The 26121-nt window shown below is 42.2% G+C and overlaps 1 protein-coding gene across 1 annotated transcript; it reads left to right on the top strand.

The window, feature by feature from the left end:
• The first annotated feature begins 2370 nt into the window (after positions 1–2370).
• On the top strand, positions 2371–26037 carry LOC117255445 (calcium uniporter protein, mitochondrial-like). Its single transcript, XM_033624369.2, has 8 exons — positions 2371–2664; positions 20933–21002; positions 21162–21329; positions 22339–22443; positions 22600–22760; positions 22932–23135; positions 23811–23927; positions 25752–26037. The coding sequence occupies exons 1-8, from the start codon at positions 2557–2559 to the stop codon at positions 25830–25832; spliced, it is 1014 nt and encodes a 337-aa protein (XP_033480260.1). The 5' UTR covers positions 2371–2556; the 3' UTR covers positions 25833–26037.
• The last annotated feature ends 84 nt before the right edge of the window (positions 26038–26121 follow it).

Genomic DNA, 26121 nt, shown 5'->3' with positions numbered 1-26121 from the left:
ACAAACACACCAGCTGTTGTACATATTTCTTAGTCAAATATTTAGTTTTACAGAATCCTTTATTTAACTAAAATCTCTTCAACTAACATGCACGTGTGTGTTTCCTGTGCTTTGGTCTTTGTTTAACATCATTTCGGAACTTAGTAATTAAGCACCTTCATATGCAAATATGCATTTACCCAATTAACTCATCACTTATTGTGTTAATTAGCTAGGGTAACATCAGTTTAGTTCTTCCTCAGAGTCCAAGTCAAAGGTCCAGGGACATGAAGGGGTCTTTGAGAAGGAGGATAATTACTTTTTTAAGACAAAATCTTGGGAAATTTTACATCATTGTCTAATTTAGAAATTACAATGTGAAATTCAGAAGTAAGTTATCTCACAAAAGCTCCTTTTACACCAACATTTTATATGTGTTTGCTGTCTTAGCAGAAGGTTAGTGGAAGAGAAGAATTTATATCACTTTCTTCTTTACTTGAAGTGACTGCATATGTGACCTTGGCACTCCATACGCTCAATGACTCCATTACACAGGTTTAAAAGCTTACTGGGGGGGGAACAAACCTCATATTTTGTTACTTGAGAACCAGCTGCAATTTTTATTTTCTGACGTGATTGCACAGGTGTATGGTCTGCCTGATATGGGGCTAGGGCTGGGTGTGACGAGTAATGTCACTAATTACTTCTGCTGCTGCATAATAAAAAAAAAGCAAAGTCTTTTTCAAATGAGTAATGGGTGACTGGTTACATCTTTCAACTTATTTGCCCAACAGTGCCTTTGAAGCCACAGTTGTGGACACTGCAGTTCAATGAAGCTGCTGAGCAAAAAGAAAGCTGAAAAAATATTGAAAGTGCAAACACATCAAAAGAAACATTTTGAGCTCAAGTTTATGTAGGATATGTTCATTAAAGATCCATTATGTTGGATTTAGTGGCATCTAGCATTGAGGTTGCAGAGCTTAAACCTCTCCCATGTGCCGCGTGTAAAGAACCGAGGTGGTGGATGCGAAAACGCGATTGGCCCTGTCTAGAACCAGCATTTAATTTGTCCATTCTGAGCTTATAGAATACAACATGGCAGACCTCCGCTTTGAGGCCAATTTTCAGAGTGGCCCACAGTGGAATTACAACTTCCGAGCCTATCATGTGATACCATTCAGTCCAGAAAAGACTTTCCAATAGACTTAATTTAATTATAATTTTTAATCTTATGCACTTTATTAATCTCCATTGGGGGGTTCGGTGCCTTGCTCAACTCCATATTTTGGTCTGAGCGGGGTTTGAATCGGCAAGTCCCTATGGACTGTGAAAATGACTGTAGCGTTTTGTTTTTTTTTAGCCTCTCAACCCCCGCAAAATGACTTGTTTTACTATCAGAATTTGATCCATTTAGTCCAATAACATTTGGAAAGTCTAGAAGAGACATTCAATTAAATCAATTTATCTCCATTCAAGTTAGCAGAGCTCTGAACCAGAATAAGCTGGCCGGCAGAAATCTCTAGTGCGCCTGCTTTATGAGCCCAATGATGCAGAAGTAACACAGAGCATCTGGGGTATTTTATATACAGTGGATAAATCTTTTTTGCTTCATTTGCCACAGGGCAACTGTCATAGGAATGAATAGGATCTTGCCTATGACGCTACACCCAGGTCTCTTCGCTTTAGAGTCATTTCCTGTATCTGTGTCACCACCGGTATCTGTGTCATGCAGGCTTGTTTTCTTTGAAAATTAATGTAAAATACCATCACTGATATTTGTTTGCCCCTCCCCTAAGCCGATATGAAAAAACATAAGTCCCTCCCCAGTGCTTAAAAAATGATTCTACATGCCTCCTGTTTTTTGCTCCACCCCCTCCCCTCTCATAAGTAATGAACAGTCCCTACACATTGGACCTTATAAGTCACAAAAGTACAGCATTTTAACACATCTAAAATGGCGGATATGATGTGATTCCTGTTCACTGGAGTGCTGCTGGGTGTTAAGGCTAACTGCTAATTACCATGTTTTTTTTGTTTTTGTATTACACATACATTTACCTTTTTAGGTTTCCCGCTCAAGATACCAAACCTACCTATCCCGAAGGCTAACCTGGGATGAAGAGAAGTCAATAGAGGGTGTCCTTCTCAACAGGTCCGAGTCTTATGAGTCCAGTCAGAGGGTCCTCCAGCCTCATCTTGATAACCACCTGTACAGTGCATGCGTATTAGCACTTCACAGTCGGGGTGTGGTGTGTCGGATGCAATGTCAACTCACATTCACTTGGGTTGGGGCGGCACATAATGTTCAGTGTCTCCTGCTGGCTGCTGCATGCAAAACACACCAACTAGAGAAAAGACGGGGAAAAGGAAGCGGAGTGGCACGAGCCGTGCGCGTTGTTGGAGGAAATGGTATGCAGCTCAGGCGGGGCTGTCCCTCCCTCTGTCCCGTAGCTATCGTCTCATCTGTTTGTATTTACACAGACTACAGCCCATCTCCACCCGGAACACGGTGCTTTGAGGCACATTTTGTGGAAGTATCTGTACCCGGTATGCCCACAGTGCTCGGCTAACAAGGCGATGGCGTCGGTGCGGATGGTCGGCAAAGTTACGGCGAGACTTTCGGGAAGTGTTCAGCCTCTTCGCTGCGGTCTCAAAACTACTCGTCCGGTTACATTTCTTCACCAGGTAATTTAATCTTTTCGCTAACTGCTTTAATTCGTCCTAGGTTTGTTACAGTACGGTGCAACTTTGTCACTAAGTGTACCGGGATTTGGTTTGTGGACTGGTTTCCTGCTTTCTGAACACAACAGTTACTGCTCGCTTTGAGAAGACAACTTCATTTAAGAGCGACACTCAAAAGGGGATTTCTTGTCTCAGCTCCTTATTTCTGTGACTTAAAGCTTTAAAATAGATGTAAACTTCACGAAAACAGATGCAAATTGATTTTACTTTTGCTTGAACATGATCCATTTTTCACATTCCCCCTAAACTGTGGAGAAAAGCACCTCTCCCTTTGCCTCCTCTGTGTCTATCTGTCACTGTCTGCAGCTGCTGCTCCATTTCTATGTCCTGTAATTTTCTTTTATGACCTCCACAATAACAAATAAATTATTCAAGTGCATTACCTACCTCCACAGGGGGGTTGAAAACATGTCTACATGGCTGATCAAGCCTAACAGCCCTGAAAAGTGTGTGTCTGACCATTACTGTACATTATCTCATCACTAAAGCAGTCACTCATTCAATTACCCCTCAGAGAACATGATTATGCTGCTAAATATACTTCTGAACTTTAAGTAGAGACTCGCCCAACACAATCCCAAGAGACATCACAAACAATATGGAGTTGAACACTGATCACTATGCCCGAGCCATAGTCAGAGTGCTGCAGAAAGTCCCACATTGCATCCGAGCATCACAGAGAGGGTTTCGTGGTGAGGTTTTTACTCAAGTATTTTATTGACGAACTGTTAAAATGGTCAGTTAAGTCTTTATTTCATTACCCATTAGATCATCCGTTGCAAGAAATTGCAGAGGTCAGCGAAAGTCGTGAGCAGCCTGATCCCAAGCGGACGCCTCAAATCTCTGCCAGTGCAGGAGGAACAGGCGTACTGTGGAGCTAAACACCAACATGGTCTCCATACTGACTTGAGTACTGACATTCAGTTTGAGGGATTGAGGGGAAAAGCACATTATTTCTGTTACATTGGCAAGCTGACATGAGTCACTCCTGCATGCAGGAATGACTAAGAAGAGTTCTATTTTTAGACCGAATCGTATATAATATCGCAGCTGCAGTTTTCCTCTTTTCAGATGGCTTACTGTAAGTGCTCCTGCAGCTACACACAGATCAGCAAACCCTATTTGGACCCCCGAGACACACTGAACACAGCCATTGTTTCAGAAACAGAACTCAGCTCATCTTACTCAGCAGAATGCTCAGTATGTTACAAGTCATATGGTTCACTAAACTAGGATTAAGGCCACTAGTTTGAGGCCACAGCAGAAGCAGTGTATTTATTTAGCCTGCTTAGATCCATGCAACAAGTGTCCCTGCAATTACAGCGTCAGCGTCTGTAACCCCCAGGTTGCCAAGATGCTCCCCTTAACCTACAGACTGCATGAGTGTTTGATACTCAACAGATAGATATAAGGTGGAATGTCAAACAGGCTGATTCAGTGCTGTGCTGGGTAATTTGCTGCCCCAGGCTGATCAAAAAGGCTTTTGAGATATAGATATTTGCTGAATTTAAAACTCTCCCTGCTGCATACAAGACCATCCTAGGAATCTAGCGAGCAAGTTGCCAGTTTTGTATGAGAGGAATCAAGGAAGTGGTATTAGCCAGTGAAATAACAGGGATCACTGCAGAGGTTGTTGATAAGCAACTGAAAATGTGTTTCCTCAGATTTTACTTAGAGGGATACTTTGCCAATATTCAACCAGCTTTGTGTCTTAACAATTTGGGTTGTATGTGGAAATGAATTGTGGGAAACTTCCCTCCGTGTTACCAGCGCAGTGTGGATCAGATATAAACCAAGATTTTGGTACTGCATTGTCTATTTCTCACCTTAAATGTTTTCAGAAACATATTTCAGCTTACTCTTGAACTGAAAATCGACATTGTTTGTTATCAGCTGGCTGCTATATCGCTTCCTGTGTCAAAACTGCCAAATGAGCATTATGCAGGGTTTCTATGGTCATGGAAAACCTGGAAAAGTCATGGAATTTCCCTATCAAATTTTCCAGGCGTGGTAAATTATTGAAAAGTTTTGGAAAAGTCATGGAATTCTGTTGTGTGTAATGAGTAATCCTCCTTGGAAAAACTTCCGCATGATATAACATAACAGCAAATTTATTTTCTGGAGCTGAAGACGTAATGTAGCACTGATGTGTGACGTTTTGTTTACCATCTCGTATGTCTCTCCAATCTCTCCCCGCATGCCGTCTCTCCCTTCATGTACGGCCGTAGTTGAAACTTCTGTTTGGAATAGAGTTTGAATCTGATCTGGCAAGTGGGGCGAGGAAAAAAAATTATCATGGGTCCTTGAAAAGTCATGGAAATGCTTTGAAATTTTGTCCATGAAAATGTGTGGGGAAACCCTGATAATGTCACCCAGCAGCAGGAGCATTTATTGGTGTGACGCTGCGCAGCACATTCTGGTAGTTGTAGGTTATTTACCTCTTGAGCAAAAGCAAATGCCACAGCTCTTTTCCTCTGATTCCTCTGGTCATATAGCACCAATCTCAAAAGTATTTGCGTCTCCTCACTGCATAAACAGTCTAGTTTTATGAAAACACAATCTTTCCAGCAGTAAAACACTTCTTCAACAGATGTTTGCTAATTGACTGCTTCTACACCCCTGTGTGACAGCAGCTAAAAACAATAATTGTCAGTGCGAGTAGACCTGAGTTTAATATCGAGCATGCGCTGTCGGCTGCTCTCACAGCTGCTCCTGTAGGTAGTCGAGGAAAGTATCATATTTATGTCCCTGCAGAGTCCACAGGAGATAAAACCTCTTGCAACATCTGCTGTCATTTGTGCACCCAGCCAACGATTGCCACTTGGAAACTATTATCAAGGCAAACACTTTCACTTTTATGAGAGAGGCTTCAGGGAGTTTGAGTTTTTTATCCCTGTGAGTGATGGTGCTGTCAGATCATATTTTACTTTTCCACACTCACCACTATAACACTTCACAGGTATTAAATGGTAGGGCTGGAAATACTATGAGGAGGGCGGGAGTGCGGAGAGAAATTTGACTGACCTGCAGTAAACGAGAAGTGATAGTGAGTTTGTTCTGCAACAGACTGCCATTGTACACTGCCTGTATTTACAGTGACACACAAAAGGAACAGTGTGACATTTTGGGAAATACACTTGTTTGCGTTTTTTTTCTGAGTCCGATGAAAGGATTGATATCAGTTTCATCTCTGCGCATCCAGTATCAGGAGGCTAAACAGGAGAAAGACAGGGAAACTACAAGCGTTGCTGCATCAAAAGTGCAGAAAACATGGCTGTCAGTTTGTCCAAAGCTTTCTTATTCACACATTATGTCTTGAACATGAAAGATCTCTTTCTGTAATCACTGCACAGACAATAGTTAAAGTCCTGCTTTCATAGTTGGGTTGCCAGGTTTGTGTGCTTTTGCGACTCCTAGATGTGTTTGTGGCATCTTGGTTACAAGATGAACTTGTGAAGCAGACATTTCTGGAGTTCTTTAAAAGCATACTTTTTCCACTTTTTCACAGAGGTGGGGTAGCAGTTCTTATGCTCCCAGTTTCTACGCTAACATACATACGTATTGAACATACTCCAGTCCCAGCATACTTTGCCTTTGCACTGGAGGCACAGAGACGATTGATACACATCACTTCATTTGACTGTGGGTGTTATTCCCAAAATACAGCTCTGTTGCTTTATGCATGGAGTGACAACACTGCTCATTGTGAAAACAAAACATGCACAAGCCACAGACAGCGGGATCATATCAGGAAGAAACAGTTTTATGTTTGTTATTTTTGTCTGTTATGGCCATTCCTTCACATTTACAGTTTGCATAATGAGTGTGCTGCAATACAAAGAATTTTATGCCTGAAATAGAGACAAATGTCGACTCCACAGAAACTGAAAACCCCCAAAACGTCAAGACAGCTGAAACAAGCATCACTGTGTCACTGACATTTTTGTCTGACAGCTGGCTCCGTCTGCTGTCTTGCACTTTTCATTGTCTGGACTGGCATTAGAATGTAATACAGAGGAGGTTTCATTCCTGCAAGCCTGGCTGCCAGTTTCTCAGTGTCAGTACCGGCCATTCCAGGCATAGAGGCTGTTCTTTATTGGTGCAGCTCTCACAGAAATAGAATAGGAATGAACCTCTGAAGGAAACACGTGGACAACACCCACAGGGAGTCTTATAGACTTGTGTTTCACTCCTTAGATATCAAGATCTTCACTAGTGCTGCTCAGTATGGAAAGAGCTGTAGTTAGAGAAATGGTGCAGCAGAGTTTTGGACTCCATTTACACCTAGTATTGACATAGAATTTCGGGTGACGGAGCCTACAACCACAGCGTCCCCACTTTGATTCCAGCTGGGGACTTTTGTTGCATGTCCCTTTCTCTCCTTTGTTTCCTGTCTGTGTCTCTACTATCAACTGTCCAGTGAAGATGAAAAATACTAGAAGAAACATGAATCTGTATAAAGGAAAAGACATGTTAGCGCAAAGTGTATATCAAACCGAAACCCATTGTAATCAGGATGCTGACAGGTAGAGCGCATAAGGAGGTGGTCTGGTTGGCAGTGTAATCAAATTGGAGCCAGGTGTAAATGTGATCAATAAAGTTTAACCACGTTCTTAAATAAAACATTGGCCCAACAAGTTAAAAGGTCACCTTACTCTGCATCATCCCCAGGCCTGGCAAAACACTACAGACAAGCCCCTCTCCTCTGCAAATGAAACGTAAGCAGGGTCGATACAGCAGCATCGGTTCACTCCATGATGCTCCATGTTTGTTGACAAGTCAATCTGCCTCACCGACCAAATTTGCATATTTGCCAATTGCATATTGAGAGAACAGGGAGACTTAGTCACACCAGATGTAAATGCAATGGCAAATAATGCCTCTCTACTTTTTTTGTAGTACTACGCTATCTGATCTAAATATAGATCACAAGGTAATGCCAGATGGATGTGAAAGGGGTCTTAGTTTCAGTCTTTCTCAAAACTTGAAAATAATGGGAAAAAGCTGCTATGCAACACTTGGGATCTTTTGTCTGGCACTGGCTTTAAGGTTTAGTCTTGCAGTCTGCTTGAGCCAAGTTATGATTGATTCCTTGCACAAATGTGCACACTGGTAGAAAATAAAATTCCATGTTTGATCCCTGTGGTTAAAATAGATACATGAATTTGTCGCTTCATGACATGGTCTGTTTTGTCAATAATACTTGATGGACATTGAACAAGAAGCCACAACATTAAAAGCAGTGACAGGTGAAGTGAATAATATTGATCATGTCTTTACAGTGCCGTGTTCAACTGGGAAACCTTGGGTCCTGGCAGTTATGTGGCTGTCACTTGACACGCACCACCCATCCAAACATTGTTATAGACCAAATACAACCCCTCATGGCAACAGCACTCCATGATAGCGAGGTCCTGACAGAGGTCCTGTGTCCATGCCTCAACAGGTCAGGGTGAAGTCCAATCTACAGTGGGGGCCTCCTGGCACCAGGGCATTGGTGGCAGATCCTTTGAGTCCTGTGGGATGCAAGGTGGGGCCGCCATGGCTCAGACTTTTTTTTTTGGCATGTCCCAAGGATGCTCAATCAGACTGGGATCTGGGGAATTTGGAGGCCAGGTCAACTCCTTGTCATGTTCCCCGGGCCATTCCTGAGCAGTTTTTGCTGTGTGGCATTGTACATTGTCCTGCTGGTGTTAAGACAGTTGGTGTTATTCTCTTCACCTCTCAGTGGTTTTAAAGTTGTGGCTGATCAGTGTATGTAAGATCAGTAAGGTGTTATTGAATCCTTCATTTTAAACAGTTACAATTCAGTACCTTAAAGGTATTGACCAAAAAAATTGCGAGTAGTACTGAAGCTTCTCAATACCTGCATTTGGTCCTTTTAGTACCCACATCTAAAAAATAATGACTGTTCATCAATCACTGCCAATGTTTTTCGATTTAATGTAATGGGTGATTGGCCCTCTACCACAGCAGCTACAACCCATACAATCTGTAGTGTAGTGACATTGATTGCGGTGTATTGTGCGGAGTTGGCAGTTCAGTGTGCCAAGATGGCACCAAAACTTTGAAAGTATGGCTGCATTACATGTCTGTGCTGTCTGGTGGCATTTTACGCGACTGAATACTTCACTTCATATGATGGGTATCAAATAAAATAGAAAAAAAGATATCAAATGAAGTACTCTTTGATATTGGTATAACCTCAGGGTTGCTGGTATTGATACTGGTATTGTAATTTTTTAATCAATACCCAGCCCTAGTTACAATCATATGGCCACATGATATTTATACACCAACTAAAGCCTTTGGCAAGAGACTTTTATACATATGGGTGTGATAATGAAACCACTGTAACTGGTCTTAATGATAACAATCCCATAACAAACCTGCTCAGGCATATTGTACCATACTGCATGATCACGTTTCCAAGTTCTAAGTGTGTTCATAGGACAAATTAATCCAATAATTTGCATTGTTTTACCAGAGACTTTGCCTCCTGAAAGTTTCTATAAGTAAATTCAAGGTCGCTTTTAATCCAACAAACTAGTTATCCATTGAGTGCTCTTCTTGTCCCTGCGTGACCCTCTGATGACGCATTGCTCGGCAATGTGCGGCCAAAGGGGAAATATGATTCACCGAAGTTAGCAGAGGCAAAGTTTTAGTGGCAGCTTTGCTTTTTAATTCAAGACTGGAAGTTGTTTGTTTTTTTGCATTGGAAGAGCTGTCTTTGCTCCTTTTTAAATCTGACCTTTGCAAACACCACATGAATTCCTAATTAAGTGTCCCCCTTTTGTCCCACTCTTTTCAGTATTCAGCTCCTTCATTGTGTTAAGCTTGGCTGCAGGGTAGAGAACTGTCTGTGGATTTAAACTTGGAGTATTTGGGCTGAGTAGTGATTTGAACTGCGAGAGCAAAAAACTCAAATGGGTAAATAAAAGTCTGCTTGCCTCTGTTTGTCATCCCGCACCACCCATTCAATTTGAGAGCCAAGACAACAGATGAGAAGGTCTTTCAAACAGACAATTACCCTTTCCTCGTGGCAGAATATCTGTTTAGAGAGCTGCCAGAAACTTGTTGGACCTGCTTGACTAAAGGCCATCTTCATATTCTCAGCATGAATTTAATAAATTAAATCTGGCATCTGGGGTAATACTGTGTACCAATTGTTTAAATTGTTTTTATCTCTCACTGTTTTTTTTAACATATTTTTATAGTATGTTTCATTTACCACTTGTTGGTCATATTTGCATGAAAAGCACTATGCAAACACAAAATTTGTCTTTCCACCATCGTATCTATAGACTGTAAAAAAGAAAGGACGTAGCCAACGTGACATCCACCCCATTGGTTTGTAGATTACCATTTTAAAGCCTCATGTTTGGCATTTTGGCAGTTGCTGTCTTGGAGTTTTGGAGCCAGAAGTGACCATATTTGAACAAGAGGTTGGACATAACCCTCACACTAGTTGCTAGCTTGGTTAGCATGGTGCATTTACAGCTATGTTTAGTTGTGATAATGATAATGCTAATGTCCACCAGCAAAAACAGGCTCAAGACAGTTAAAACAAAATGTACTTACTGGAAAATCTGAATTTCCACCTTCTTAGAGGGTCTTTTAGTACAACCAAATGCTGAACAAGACTTTTTTTTTTAGGTGACCCAAGCGTTACAGATAACGTAAATGAACTGAAAACACACTAAAATAGCGGTGGCTACAGCTACGCAGTGAGTCTGGGGTTACACCATAGTTGTTTTATGCAGTCAGTTGTCACCGTGGTAGCGAATTGGCAGCGGATGGCACCCACCTGTCACTTAAAGCAGCCATGCCTTTATATGTGTAAATTTAAGCCTTAATAATGATGAAATGGTTGAGTTATGTAAAAAAAAAAAATCCCCTCCATACAGTAGTAAAAATGGGGAAAATTACCTTTAAAGACATAAACTGTTGTTTTTTTTTAAATACCAGGTTGTAAACGTGTAAAGTTGGGCAGCAACATGGGGTCTATGGGGATTGACTCATTCTTGGAGTCAGCCTCAAGTGGTCATTTAAGGAACTGCAGTTTTTGGCTCTTCCATGTTGGCTTCATTTTTCAGCCCTGGAGGTATCGCAGTCCTCTTCCTCCGGCTGTATTTCTTCTTCGTATTCCTATTCCTGACTCGACCACATCATTAACTGTATAGCAGAAGACAAATGCTTCAATGCAAATTATTTTCATGGTACAGTGCTGGCTGTTCTTACGACAGCGACACAGAGTAATTCAATTTCTCCTCTTGGCAGCCGTCGTATTTCACCCGAGACTTTTAGGGCCGTTTATCACCCTCACACATTTTCCTTTCCTCCTGCCTCAAGTCACCTGTCGCCTGCAAGATGTTGAAAAGTCTACATTATTACCGTGTGTGTGTGTGTGTCCATGTGCACATGCATAAAAGTCGCTTTCCCTTTCCTCAGTGGTGTCAAACCCTTGACGAGGGTGGGAGGAGGTATCTTTAGGAAGTCATGATGCAACAGGCCATAGCTCAGTTTGACAGGATTCATAATGGAGGAACCTGCTGGGAAACTGCGGGGAAAATGAGGATGCCTGTCACCCTGATAACCCTGATCATTGCTCGAGCGGGAAGCCCCAGCCTGCTTTACTGCAGAGGAGGGAGATGGCAGTTTGTCACCATATTGCACAGTCTCATTCACTCCTCTGTCCCTGTTGGCTTGGCATAAATAAGAAATGTACAGCTCAAGGGGTAAATATACCTTTAGCTGATTATTTTGAGGAGGAGCAGTTGGAGGAAATTATGTGGCGACGAGGAGCAGGTGCGCGGCGTTGTTTTCTGCAGCTCCAAATTGACTCCTGAAATGTGTGAAGGACAATGGATAAACAGCGACCGCCTCGCATTTTGAATCTGAATATTGATTAGTTGTTTAACTGTGGAATGTGTTTTGTTTTGATAAGCAAACAAATGTTCAATTGAGGAGCCAATGGGGATGTTAGTCATCCTGTGGAGTAGCAGGGCCCACTCCCATCTGCAGGCTGTGGTTATGTCTTGTGACATGGCACAGGGTTGATCACATGTTTGCTGTGGATGGGCGTATTCAGGCAGTACAGCCTTAATCGTGCAGCCTGTTTCATCCCTTTGTGTTTGATGATCTCTGGGTGTGTCTGTCTCTTTACATGGGAGCAGCCGCAACCATAGATCATACAGTATATAGCACTGAAGCTGGATATTTGATTTACAACTACTCCCAGTGCAAGGCTTTCAATCTCTGTCTGTCTCACATCCTGCATGTCAGAACAGGTACCAAGAAGTATTGACCTGTCAGCGTGTGAGAATTTTTTTTATAATGCACAGTAAAAAGGTGTATGACCTCAGTTTATCTTAATGAAAGTGTCATTTTATTAAAAAAAAAAAAGCTTTCTCCTTCAAATTTTGCCATATTGCATAAACCATTAGATTCATTTATTTATATTTTATCTTAACTAATCTTCGTCAGTGCCTGTGTTGAAGTGTTACGTAAGTGAATTAGCATTAGAGAGTGATAAATGATTAACAGTATTTTTCCTTTTATTTTGCCCACCTGCTGTGCTATTTCAAGCCACGTTAGCAGCAGGAATATTGTGAAATATTGAACAGACATTGATGATCTCCAGAGGTTTAAGCCTTATGACTTTTGTGATCCCCCAACTTTTTTTTGGTTTTGAGTGAAGTGTCTTGTCAACTATTCGATTGATTGCCATGAAATTAGGTCCAGACATTCAACGTTCCTAGAGGACAAATTCTAGCACATTTTGTAATAGGTCAAATTTAAAATTGTGCAGTACTTTGATTTATGACCAAATACCTGCAAAACTAATGACATCCAGCTTAGCTGTACTTTGTGTTTACTTCTAATTAGCGCTAAGGTGGTTTAAGGGGAGCTACGCCCATTTTCAAAATTCATCCATTATCCCTGTGGTCTAAGACGGTCCAAAAATAATGGTAAACATGAAGAACTCTCTCCCAAATCTAAAAACTACAGTGCTAAAACTCTGATGTCATAGCGTATAAAGTCTGAAGCTGCTCTGTAGACAATGAATTTGGAAAGTTTTTATAGACGACACAGAGAGCACCCAGGGAAATGATCTGAGCATATGGGTACATTTTCTGTTACAGAACAGAGAACACAGAGTTAAGCACATTTGGGTATAAAAAGAAAACAAACACTCTGTGGGTCCATAAAATCAGTCTCCCATTTACTGTCAGTGGAGCAGCTCCAGACTTTATACGCTATGACATCACCAGTTTGAGACTTACTGCTCCTGTTTCTGGCTTTGAGAAAGAGTAGCTCGTGTTCACAGATATTGATTAAACTTTCCAAGGCCATTAAAATAATTATGTAGCCTATTGGAATTCTTAATTTAGGTCATGTTCCCCTTTAACGCCGTCAACATTATCTGCTAAGTATCAGTATGTGTAATACATCTCAAAGCGCTGCGGTGCCTTAAGGAGCCTCACAGAGCTGCTACTGTAGATCAGTAGATCAGGGGTGTCAAACTCATTTTGGTTCATGGGCCACATACAGCCCAGTCTGATCTCAAGTGGGCCACATCAGTAAAATCATTGTATAACAACCTAGAAATAACAACACCCCCATTTTCCCCTTTATTTTAGTGTAAACAAGTACATTCTCAAAATGTTGGTCCATTTGCAAAACAAATGCAGCCTGAGATGTCAAGAAAAATGAGTGCAATATGGACAATATGTCCCTATTTTTCAACTACTACTCGTGTCATTACATGTGCACATGTCCATACATTTCCACTCCTGTGTAGAAGTGCTTGCATCATCACACCAAACTTAAGTGGGACCTATTTAGGAAGCAGTTGCCTTACAATCTATTCACAAATCAAAAGTGTTGGCAGTGCCTTAGCAGTCGGGTTCCACTAAAATCGTCTTAAGCCTCCTACAGACTGTGAGATTTTAGCAATCTTATAAGTTTAGTGCAGCTACACTGTGCGGCATGGATCTAATAAACTTGGGTACAACATCAAGTTTGATTTATGCAGACTGTATGATGACAGCGCCACCTGAATGACAGGCTACGATGTACGATAGCTTCCCATACTGAGTGCACAGGGACACTGCATGGGTTTTTACACTAATTGTGAAGCACAACAGTTTTGTGGGCGTTATATATTGCAGTGTGTCTGGGCGTCTGCTATTTCCTTCCATGCTTCATCCTTCTTTATGTGATCATGGCAAGAGCTGGAGGACACATCATACAGGCAAGGCTTCTGCTGCCATAACTCAAAACGGTTCTACTTTGCCTGAATCCCACACGTTTCTTTTAGCGCCTTTTGCCTCCATGGCAAGCTGCTATCTGTCTGTCTGTTTGGGTTTAGCTCCACTGTGTCATTTCATGCTGTATTTCTATTGGTTGTTTAGCAGACATAGGTCGTAACAGCAGTCACACTGTAAGGTGGTCATCCCAAATGTGTGTCAGAATTTTATCCCAGGCTGTCCTTGATTGCAAGACCGTGACTATGGCCATGCTTGAAACTCTCTGACTGTGCGCCATAGAACCACCGTTTTAGAGCCAAGACCAAAGACAGTGGTTCTCAACTGGTGGGTTGCAGGTCCACTCTGAATGGACCGCAAGTGACTCACAAATGTGTCAAGTGTCAAAAAAACACTTTACTTTAAGTACAGTGAATTTCTGGCACAGAATTTTTATTTTGAAGTCCCGTTTCCTGCTGTAGAGTGAGTGACTATTGGACAGCTACTTGACAGACAGGAAACTAGTTCGACGACATGGCCAAACGCAAATGTGATGCTGAATATATTTAACTGTGTGGACCTTGAACTAATGACTGACAAGAAGTTTGGACCCTGTGGGAACCACTGACCGAAGATATCGCCACGTTTCTTTCAGGATGGTCGTCTTCCGTCTGGGACAACCCAAAGTCACACAGTGTATACTGGGCTTTAAGTCTGATTACAATGTTGTCTTTAAATACGACTACCATCAAGTAGGCTACTCACTGTTAAACTTGCTCTTTACACCTGACTGCTCTTAGCCTTCACAAGTGCATCAATATCAGGTATGCAGAGACATCCAGTGGGGCGGATTGGACCCTTTGGTGGGCCGATCCTGGCCCTGGCTGTATGTTTGACGCCCCTGCTGTAGGTACTGTTGATACTAAGAAGATTATCTGTGTTGTTTGTTCTAGGCATTTACAGCAGCAGTCAGATTATTCCCACAAGACAAATAAAAAGCCTTATTGCACTTGCTTCTTATGTGCCCGTCTTTGAGCTTAATGAGACCAGAGTGCTTGTTTGCTGCTTTTCAGCGGTCTGTTACAAAGAACTGGACTCTAGAAGTCGCCTGTCAAGCAACACTCCTCCCTTTAGATGTATATGGATTGCATTTAATATACCATATTGTTGCCAAATTGTTCTTTAGTGTTATCGCACTGTGGTGTAAGAGCATTTGTAACTGCCACATGTAGGCGAGGGAAGTGAAAGGGGTCAGTGTGAAGCAGTGTGCCAGACAGTAATAACACAGGGCAGCAGCATGGCTTTGGAAAGGGACCATTATTCATCACACAGCTCTCAAGCTGCATTATCTGCCACAGTGGCCACGTTCTGTTGATTTAGAATAGGGCTGGTATGTGTGCACGTAGCATATAAACTGCCTCGGGTCAGTCAGCCGTTGAATTAACTCTGGTCAATGATCACACATACACACACACACACATGCACACACGTTTGGTAAAGAGACAAATAGTCCTGCCTCGCCCTTGATGCTCAGTTCCAGATCCGCTGTTTTCACATTAGCAATGTGAGCACAAACGTGTCAACTCACTCTCCTGTGAACCTACTTGGACGTGGAGTGTTTGCTAACGAGAGTGACATGTTGTAGGCATTTTATTCTAATGCAGACACTGTATGTGTTGGCAGTCAGCGCCTCGACCACTCAGTTTAATGAGGCACTGTGACTGCAGCGGTACGGGAGGCTTATAAGATGCTGTTCCAGGCTGTTTAACATACTGGTAATGGGTTTGCTCTCTGAGGTTAACTACGAGGAGTCACAGAACAACTAGACTCTTTCAGGTTTCAGGGACAGCATGGATATGTACAAATGTACTGCAGATGGGTGATACAATGACGGTGACACTTATAATTATGTCAAACATGATGTACCTATCCCGTGTATACTGTGGCAGCTGTCTCTTTGATTCCTCTGGTTGTATTTGGACCAGTGGTTCCTAACCTTTTTGGCTCATGGCAGTGACTACGCATACATGCACACTCATATTTAACTATTATTCCACAATATTCTGAATTTGATGCAGGTCATGTTAACAGCATATTCCATTTGGATATTCCGAATTAAGCCTTTGTCCAGCTTCAACATTTTCCAATTAAAGCACCTGAGGCAGCCGACCTGCAGACAGTGAGTCTCCTAAGTAGAGGGTAACAGCAGTAACAGCGCCAGGTCACCATCGGTCGGGCATCTCTCCTCCTCTTTCAGCTCTCGCCACCGTGTGAAAGCCAGGCCAATATTAATCCTTGTTCAAGCTCTTGTTTTATCGCTCTGCCATTTTCTTTTCTTTGTCTCCTCGGACAACACCTTCACCTTCTTCCTTTTCTTTGTTGCTTCAGCCATGACAATCACGTCTAACTTTGTTCACCTCGGTTCGGCTACACTACTCTAAAGAGAGGAGGGGGATATGACATATGCCGTAAAGCAGCCAAATGTTGTTTTCCTTTTTGTGTCCGGGTTCCTACCCGAACCCCGAAACTGCATAGTGCCAGCGCAAGCGAAGCAGACACTCTCAAGCAATGACAGAGGTGTCATCCAACCTATTGTGAGTTGATGTACCATCACAATGATCTTAGATATATATTTTGAGGGCTCAAAAGGGCTCCATTGTGTTGCTTTAACAAGTGGAATAAGGCAGTATTATTCAGGTTTTAGGAGCACTTTTTGGACGTGTATATAGTGCATTCGGAATATGCATCTCAGCTCTGTGTGTGTTCTCATGGAGACGAACACAAACGAACCCGCCAATAGTTTACAAGGCTGGTGTGGAAATGCACGGCCATAAGAAAAGCCCACATTTCTGGTGAGAAGGAGAAACACACCTACTTTCAAACATAATGACAGACTTGGATATTAAGCTTTTTGGATATGCACAAATATCACAGTTTGACCTTAGTAAGAAGGTGGTTGAAGATATGAAATAGGGAGGCTGTGTTAGCACAGTCAGACAAGTCCGACACTAGTAGGAAACTTTGAAGAAACCCTACTTTGATGCGAAGAAGCCAAATTACAAGCAACTCCAGCTGTTCCACTTTTCCATATTAGACGTGATAAACGACATGTTACGGCACATTAATCAGAGTATGCAGAGCTGCATGTAAATAGGAATATTAGCCATGTAAACAGCTTAGTAAGAGTATTGTCTTTTTTGGAATAAGGGCAAAAGCCAGAATATTTTGTGCATGTAAATGTCATCATTGTTTTCTTGCAACTCCACGACAGGTAGTGGCCTCAGTGTGGATGTGAGTTGTGAGCAGCTCAAACAAAGACAAATTTTTACTTCTTAGGTTCTTAGGTGACTTAAGTGAGAAAAAATATTTTATTTAAGACCCACTGGTTATGGAGCCACTGTATGGGCCAATTTTGCAAATCAATAACTGGGGCAGATTTAAAGCAGTGTGGATAATTTGTTTTTGGTGATTTTTGCATTAGTGTGATGAAGTGCTTGGTCTGTCGGGTATTTAATTTGCAAATTAGCCAGAAACTGTCCATTAACTATTTCTTGTTTAATTTTGCAGAAAAATTAAGTACATCAAAAGGGAAAGAGGATTTTATTTATATCACCCACTCTATACCACACCCACAAAATGACCATTTGTAAATGAAGTAGTGATGCTGTGTTACCTTGAATTTGTTCACTGTTTTTCTCGCATGCCTCCATGGAAAACAGCGAACATACTGATTTATTAATTGATTAGGGACCACATTTATCATCAGCAAAACTATATTGAAACATCCGTTCACTAAACTCGTCCAGATTGCTCCAAGTCTCATTTATCCAGTAGTATGCTCAGTACTTCCTAAACACACCGAGCGTCCTGGGTTCACCTAACTGAGTGCAGCTAATGAGCAATAAACCTACAGGAGTCGAGACAGCAGGTTCAGCGGCCACTGCTTCTCTCTTTATTCCGAGCAACACAGCCACACCTAATGGCGGAACCTCGCCTACCACAGCCCTACGGCAACTCTGGAGGGACAGTTTGTTTACAATTCAGAATTTGTTTACATTTTGTGCTGCTGAACCCACCGATAAGCTTTTTGGATACTATTTACATAAAAAACAAACCTTATGGGACAACGTAGACGCATTCTTTTTTTTCTTTCTTAATGCTTTGCAAAGTATTGGACTCGGTGTCGGACTCAGTTTCAAAATAAAGGACTCGGTATCTGATTGGATGCAAAAAAAATGTGCTCGGGACATCCCTAGTTTTAAATAGTAACATTTTAGTGAAAATGCATATGTTTGGGAAGTTTTGATGTTGTTAAATGACGTCCCCAATCATCAGTAAATCACTATGTTCACCATTTTCCATGGAGGCATGTATGAAAAATGTTTTCCTTACAAATTCAAGGTTACATGGCATTACTGGTTGATTTACAAATGGTCATTTTGTGGGTCAAGTATTCCTTTAAACCCATCTTTTAAGTCAACTGTTCTTAAGCCAACTGTGCTTGTTTCACTGGTATCAAAGAATATATGTATATTCCCTAAAAATACTTTTCCCTGCTGTCCATGGGGAGCTGGTGTGCTGAAGCGTAGGTGGTAAAGCTCTGTGACAGTTTCCAACTGTATAATGACATCTGGAGATCTCACACAAGCTGAACAGCTTAAATTGTGTCTCATTGGGTTTAGTTTGTGTGGCTCTTTTTGGGACAAAGAGAATTCATAAAATCATGTTGTCCTTCACGGTGTGGTGCACTATGTTATTAGCAAGCTAGCAACACACAGTTGTATATAACACAAACCTTTAAGCTGCTTTTATGATGTTTCCAGTACGGCTCATTGTCTTTATGATCCATGTTCCCACATAAAACCTCTGGTCACGTGGGCAGTTTGTCATCGTTGCATGTGAATGTTGTTTCTCCCGTTAAAGCCTCATCTCCTAACCAGTGGAGTGTGAGGGAGTTCTGCACATCTGGCCTGCACTCCGTCACTGTGCCTCAAGGCCTGTCTGCTTTCTCAGCCCACAAAAATGGACGGCTCCCTTGTTCCTCTTTAATGTGATATTGATCGAACGAACAAACTCCCAGCTGGAGGACAAAGGGGTGGGAGAGAGTGGCTGCCACATCCCATGGATGTCAGTTAGACCCCTCTGACTCTCAGCTAAATAGGAAATGATGTGAAGGGATCTGTTTGAGAGGTTCAAGTGTTTCAGCACCAGGAAGCTAATGTTCAGAGCTGTTAGTAGGAAACTGGACGACATATTGTCAGGAATCATTTCTCTTCTGAATCGGAACATCGGTGGCTGACGCAAAAACATAAATGGCCCCAACTAGAGCCAGTGTGTGGTTTGTCCATTCTGGGCTACTGTAGAAACATGGCAGTACAACTAGGGATGCATGATAATATCGGCACGTCATCAGTATCAGCCGATACTGATTTCAAAGTAAAATATCGGAATCGTAGTATTCTAGTATTCTATTTCATGTCTCCATCTGCTGGTGGGCCATCATGATAAGAGTATGCATGCATAATATGATGTTGATTCCACTACAGAAGTGACTTGATGATCACCAAAATTAGGTAGGGAAAAAAGTGGATACCCTCACTCATGAACAAGACCCCAAGATACTTGAACTCCCTCGTGGATACAAGCAGTGGAAATGAGTTTCCTCCGTGGGGTGGCTGGGCTCAGCCTTAGAGATGGGGTGAGGAGCTCGGACATCCGGAGGGAGCTCAGAGTAGAGCCGCTGCTCCTTCGCGTCGAAAGGTTTCAGTTGAGGTAGTTCGGGCACCTGACTAGGATGTCCCGGGCACGTCCCACTGGTAGGAGGCCCCGAGGCAGACCGAAAAACGCTGGAGGGATTACATATCTCGTCTGGCCTGGGAATGCCTTGGGGTCCCCCAGGAGGAGCTGGAAAGCGTTGCCGGGGAGAGGGATGTCTGGGGTGCTTTGCTCGGCCTGCTGCCCCCGCGACCTGGCCCGGATAAGCGGATGAAAATGGGTGGATGGATGGAAAAAGTGGATATATTGATATCGGTTGTCTGTCAAATAGATGTGTTACCCATTGGCGTATCGGATATCGGCATAAAGTCCAATATTGTGCAACATGGCAGACTCTATAGACAAGGACCCACTCCCTATGTAGATATAAACGTCTCATTCTAAGGTAACAAAAACACAACGCTTCTTACTCTCAGGTGCTTACACACTAAAGAAAACACACTTATTATATTCCATTTTTGCCAATATATCCCCCTCAGTCGTGCTCACTGGACCTTTAAGCTGACTGTATACAGTAATGTTCTTTGTGTTTATGGCTTTATGTTCAAAGCTGCTTGTAGCACGTCCCAGTGGCTTTAAATATTAATTACACTGCATGTAAACTAAAAAAGACTTAGCTTTAAGATTGTCAAGTACAGTACAGAAAAGTACTCCTGCTGACTAGAATAATGAGCAGTACCTTGTGGATGCCCTCTCTGTAATCAGGAGTGTTGGAGTACATCATAGAGAGACACAAGCATTTCATCAAGCATTAAAGGCAGCGGCCTTAACGTTAAATGAAAAGTCGTGCATCAGCAAAAAGGAGCTGGTTTTAATCAGCAGTCTGTATTATCAGATGGTCAGATTACACACCATTTAGAAAGGGAGTGTAAAGTGTTTCAACAGCCACCCATTGTTGTTATTCAAGAATTATCATATTAGCGTAAAAGCTCTCTCAGAGCAAAGCCAAAGCCCAGAAAACTCAGTTGATGTGGTTTGTTGGCAGACTGTTTCTGAGTGGGTGTTTTTTCAGATCCTTCTTCTCAGGATGTTCGAGATCTGTTTGCTTTCCAATGTCAGTTTACCAAAGGAGGGATTTGCTTTTAAGACGAGAGAACAAATAAAGTGTATATGCTGCTGATGATCTTTTTTGTTCTTTCATTCCCGTCTTCCTTCCTCCCTCCCTTTCTCCCTTCTTTCTTTTTCAGGTTCAGAGGAGGTCACCTCTACTTGGAAATTGCCAAGCTCTTTTCTGCAGTACACTTGCACCCTCCAGTGGTAAGATATAGTTACTACACCAGCTTGATAATAAATTGCTGCAGCCTGTTTGTGATTTCACCTGCTGTGCAAATAAACTAATTAAATGTGTCAGCTTGACTTGATGATCTTTGACAGGACATACAGCATGAATATGATTTCACCCTCACTGTGTTGCAGACGCATCCCTGAAGTACAAATATGGCCGTTTGGTTCTGGAGGTCCCGTTGCCCTCCAGGAATGAGAAGTGTCTGTTCTTCCTCCGACCCATGCTGATGAGTGTTGGAGACCTGATCGCAGATCTGCGGAGAGAGGACCCCGGAGCCACGGCCTCCATTTTCTCCAAGGGTAGGACAGCATGTGTGTCGGCTATGTGCAACCCAGACAGGTCACATTCTTGAGGTTTCAGTCAGTCAGGTTTAGCCATTTTTGTTGCAAGCCGGTTTGACAGGTTCTTTGCTGGGAGTGAAAGCTGAAAAGCAGCTCAGGGTGGTTTGGCACAGTGCCTGCAGAGTATCTTTTTACAAACCATTAACTAATTTCACCACTGACTGAACTGGTGGGGTGCATTAATGTGGGCGTGAGCTGTGAGCGGTGATTTTCCGTCTGAGGTATTTTCATTTACCTGAGGAGGTAAAAGTATCCAATGTTTCAAAAGGGGGAAAAAGTACAAAAAAGTTGAAGATTAAGCAACAGAAATATATTTTTACTTTCCCTTTCCTTTGAATCATCTTATGACCCCTTGCATCCCTGGGACCCCATTGCAATAGGTGATGTAAGGGTCATCTATATATGGCAGTTACAGTTAAGTTAAGTATTTTAGCAGTCCTTGTTGGTCCATACTGTAAAACCCCTGCATGCATTTTAAGTACAGGCTGTGACTCACACTCTCCAGACTGGAAGGACGTGCTTTTTTTCTGTCATCGCTCTGTCCATCTACACCAACTCAATGCAACACATGCAGGCAAGCTGTTCAGAAGGAAATAGATCCTAAAACATCACCTGAGGCAGGCTGACAGGTTGATTTGTATCACTGTAGGAAATAGGGCACGTTGGAATTACGTTGGACAGATCTTGTACTATACCTTGGAGTCTTCCTTATTCTTCCCATGTGTCTCATTCCTTTATAAAACCTGTAGTCTTGCAGTGATGAGTAACTTTGTTTTAAGATATTAACTTGCTCTTTTTATGAGGTGTGCAGAGGTGAGCTGTTTAGTAGGCTATTTAATTACCTTTTTTATGTATTTTTGTGTCTATTTTCAGTTTTTATTGAGTTTATGTGGGCGGTCTGTCTGAGCTATTAAAAAATATGATTGCAATAAAAGTACTGAGTTGTATGTTTGTCGTCCTCTGACAGATGGAGAGCGTGTAGCCAACACCACGCTGATAGACAGCCTGCTGGACAAGGACTTCCAGCTTGTCATCAATGATGCTGTTTATAATGTCAGCTCTCCCGAAAAGGGTACAGACACATTTCTCTAACGTCATAAATGGTCCTCAGTTTGTCTGCTTTGCAATTACGACTCAGGCTTGCTGAGAAATAGCAGCGGTGATCCCTCCAGGTACGACTCGTCTCACTTTCTCATCCTCATCCACCTTGTCGTGTCCTCTGTTGCAGTGTGTACCTCCAGCGAGCACGCTATGGAGCTGGAGGACGTGAAGCATGTTGTGCACCTGCTGCACATGGCTCTCCACCTGCCCGAACACCACGTGCTTAAAGAGAGGGAGCTGCTGGAGAGAATGGACAACCTCAAACAGGAGCTGTCACCTCTGGAGAAGGTAGTACATAGGTCTCAAACATCTATACGCCATTAAACTTGTCTTTCTCCCTCGTTATGTCCGCGCAACAGTTTGTTTGTAGTGTTTTTAAAGGAGCAGTTGACACTTTTGTCCTGTTAGTTTGTTAAATGGTAACCCATTCCTCCTTGTATCATTGCTTGACTTTGACAGATGATGGCCCAGATGTCTAAAACGGCAGACTTCCAGAGCTCCAGGATGGCCTGGACCGGCCTGGCCCTGTTATCTGTGCAGGGTGGCGCTCTGGCCTGGCTCACCTGGTGGGTTTTTTCCTGGGACGTCATGGAACCCGTCACGTACTTCATCACCTACTCCACCAGCATGGGAGCGTTCGCCTATTATATCCTCACCAAACAGGCAAGTCTCAGGCACCAAAGACAATAACCCCAGATTTGATATAAAGGATATAAAGGAGCAGTTTGACACTTTGAGAAATTTGCTTTTGGTGGAGCGTTAGATGAGACGATCGATACCACTCTCATGTCTGTCTGTTAAATAGGAAACTACAGCCAGCAGTTTGCTTAGCTTAGCATAAAGACTGGAACCAACAAGCCTGGCCCTGTCTGAAGGTAACAAAATCCACCTACCAGCATCAGATAATTGGTGGTTTGGCCTATTTATTGGCCTGCTGAGGTCACTTCTTGCCTCTGCTGCTTGCCTGACAACTTCTCAGACTTCAGGAATTTACCACGCCACACCCTGAGGAAGTTCAGCACCTACAGCAAACCATGAAACAAACTGGCAGATTTACACACTGGCTATTGTACAGATTAAACAAACTAAAAATTATGTGTTAATAAGTGACCTTTAGAGGTGCTGGTAGGTGGTTAGCTTTGCTTCCAGTCCTTACGCTGAACCAACTGCAAGCTGCTAGCTGTGATTCCATATTTAATGGACAGATATAACAATAATATCAATCTTCTCATCTAACTCTTAGCAAGACTTTTGCACAAGCGCTAAGACTTCTTAGTGCTTGTGCAGATATGATTTCCTCCCCACATTAATAGGAATCCTGTTTTATTCTTCCCTCAGGATTATGTATACCCAGACGTTAAAGACAGACAGTTCCTGAATTACTTTCATAAGGTGGCCAGCAAGAAGAAATTCAACGTGCAAAAATACAACAAACTGAAAGATGAGCTGGCTGAGGTTGGTTAATTGGTTCTTTTTACAACCCCATAAATACAGGCATTTTAGAGTTACAGTCTACCTTACCAACATGATTTGGACACATAAAAATATAGGAAGAGCATGTAAATTGCACATACTACAATTTAACCATGTCAGTAATTAAAGTGTAAGACATGAAGACATGCAAACATGGAAGATAAATTTGTGAAATTCCAGTGACTTACTAGTTCCCATTCAAGCCAAATAACACACAGACATTGTTTAAAAGATTTTTGTTTTTCTCAAGATAACAGCATGTACATTAGCAAACAAGACTAGCCTACTGTGTTACAAGTCGTATAGCACATACTGCAGCTGCCCTCATGAAGTACGTCCTGTTGCATGAAGCAGTGGTTCTCAAATGGTGTGCCGCGGTACACTGGTGTGCCATGATGCCAATTAGTTGACTGCATCAGTATGTCACCCATTTCCTAATCAAGAGGCAAACTCTAATTGAATTTAATTTAAAAAAAAACCTTTACAGGGAACCTATTTGTTGCCATTTGCGCATGGGAATTATAAGTGTTTGACACATCAAAAGCTCTGATTGGCAGCCAGTGTGCAGGATGATAACAGTTAAAAGGAGAAAGCTGTGAGTGGGACAGTGGATCGCTTTATTGTACGGAGCAAATTACAGCAAAACACCAGTGAAGACGACCTACCACTGAAAGAAAACTGTCAGCAGACAGTATCACGAAACCTACCTGTCTGATTTTTCCTTATTTTTATTGTCTTACGTCGTGATAAGAGCGATAACACACATTATAGAAGCTATTGTGCACAGATATAAATACAGGTGTGCCTTGAGATCTTGGCTCGCCCTTTGGTGTGCCTTGGGCACAGGAAGTTTGAGAACTACTGGCATGGAGTATGCATACTATTGGCACGTACTACTTCACCTTTAACTTTAACCTCTTGCCTTGGAGATACGAAACGCCATTCGCTGAGCTCGCCCAACTGAGGTCAACCCAGAGAGCTCTGCTGTTGTTTTTTGCAGTGTTTGTAGATTACGTTTTAAGTAATAACTGCATACACTGTAGACTCTAACATGCAGTATTAGTATCACGACAGTTTTCATAGTTATGTCCTTTCGCTTCTTGATTATTTTGTTCATTTACACAATTCTTTTTCCCATTATTACCATGTATTCAGCTGGTCATCAGTCACTTGAATGCACAGTCATCCGTCATTGCGGCGTCTGACAGCAGGCAAAATGAGCTGTCAAGCTGTCAGCTGTTTGTGGCTCAGTCGATGTGACTAATATTCCGCTGTGCAGAGAACTGTGGGTCAGAATAGCCAGGAAAGCATGCTGCAAAAAGTGACCAGATGCAGTAGGGGACAGACTGAGTCTGTTTCAGGGATGTTTTATTGTAAGGTAGTATGTGTATTTTAACACACAGTAAGAGTCTACAGCCACGCTCCTTGAGGCTCACATGAACGTACTAACATGCTGATGTAAAGGAGGTGTCATGTTTACCGTGTTATTTATTGTAGTTTAGCATATTAGCATGGTAACATCTGCTAATTTGCACTAAACACAAAGCACAGCTGACACTCATGGAATGTCATGAATCATAAATTAAAGTATCAGACAGCTTTGAGCTCATGAAGCTAGGTTAGAAATTTAGGATTCACCAGTTATTATAATTCACCCTAAGGATTATATAAATGTCTGTACCAAATGTCATGGCAATCCACGCAGTAATTGTTGAGTACTCAAAACCACAAATATGAACCTCATGGTGGAGCTAGTGTTACATAATGTGCTGATGTAACAAGTGGTCTGTGTTTTGTGTGCATCAGGTGGAGGAGGACCTGAGACGTCTGAGATATCCGACTCAATATCAGCTACCACTTGAACAGATCCAGCCAAAGCACGGATAAAGCCAAGCCATGACTAACGGTCACTCACACTTAACAACGATCCAGAGCAAAAACAAATTTTCTGCTTTATTTTGATAATGGCGCCTTTTTACTAGGAATCCATATCATTCTGTGTTTTGTTTACAGTCTTGATGCCAATTATGTCTTTGAGAAAAGTATGAACACTGAGGACTATTGAAATAAAAAAGTATTTCCCAAACGTCGAGAGAGTCTCCTGTCTGTCTGATGTCTTATTGTGATTGCACTCACTGCTGGTAGACAAATAAAAATCCTTTTTCATTTTAACAAT

The sequence above is a fragment of the Epinephelus lanceolatus genome, chromosome 3, assembly GCF_041903045.1.
Source record: "Epinephelus lanceolatus isolate andai-2023 chromosome 3, ASM4190304v1, whole genome shotgun sequence".
Classification (NCBI taxonomy): Eukaryota; Metazoa; Chordata; class Actinopteri; order Perciformes; family Serranidae; genus Epinephelus; species Epinephelus lanceolatus.
Note: the sequence above shows the minus strand (reverse complement) of the source record. Positions and strands in the feature narration are given on the sequence as shown.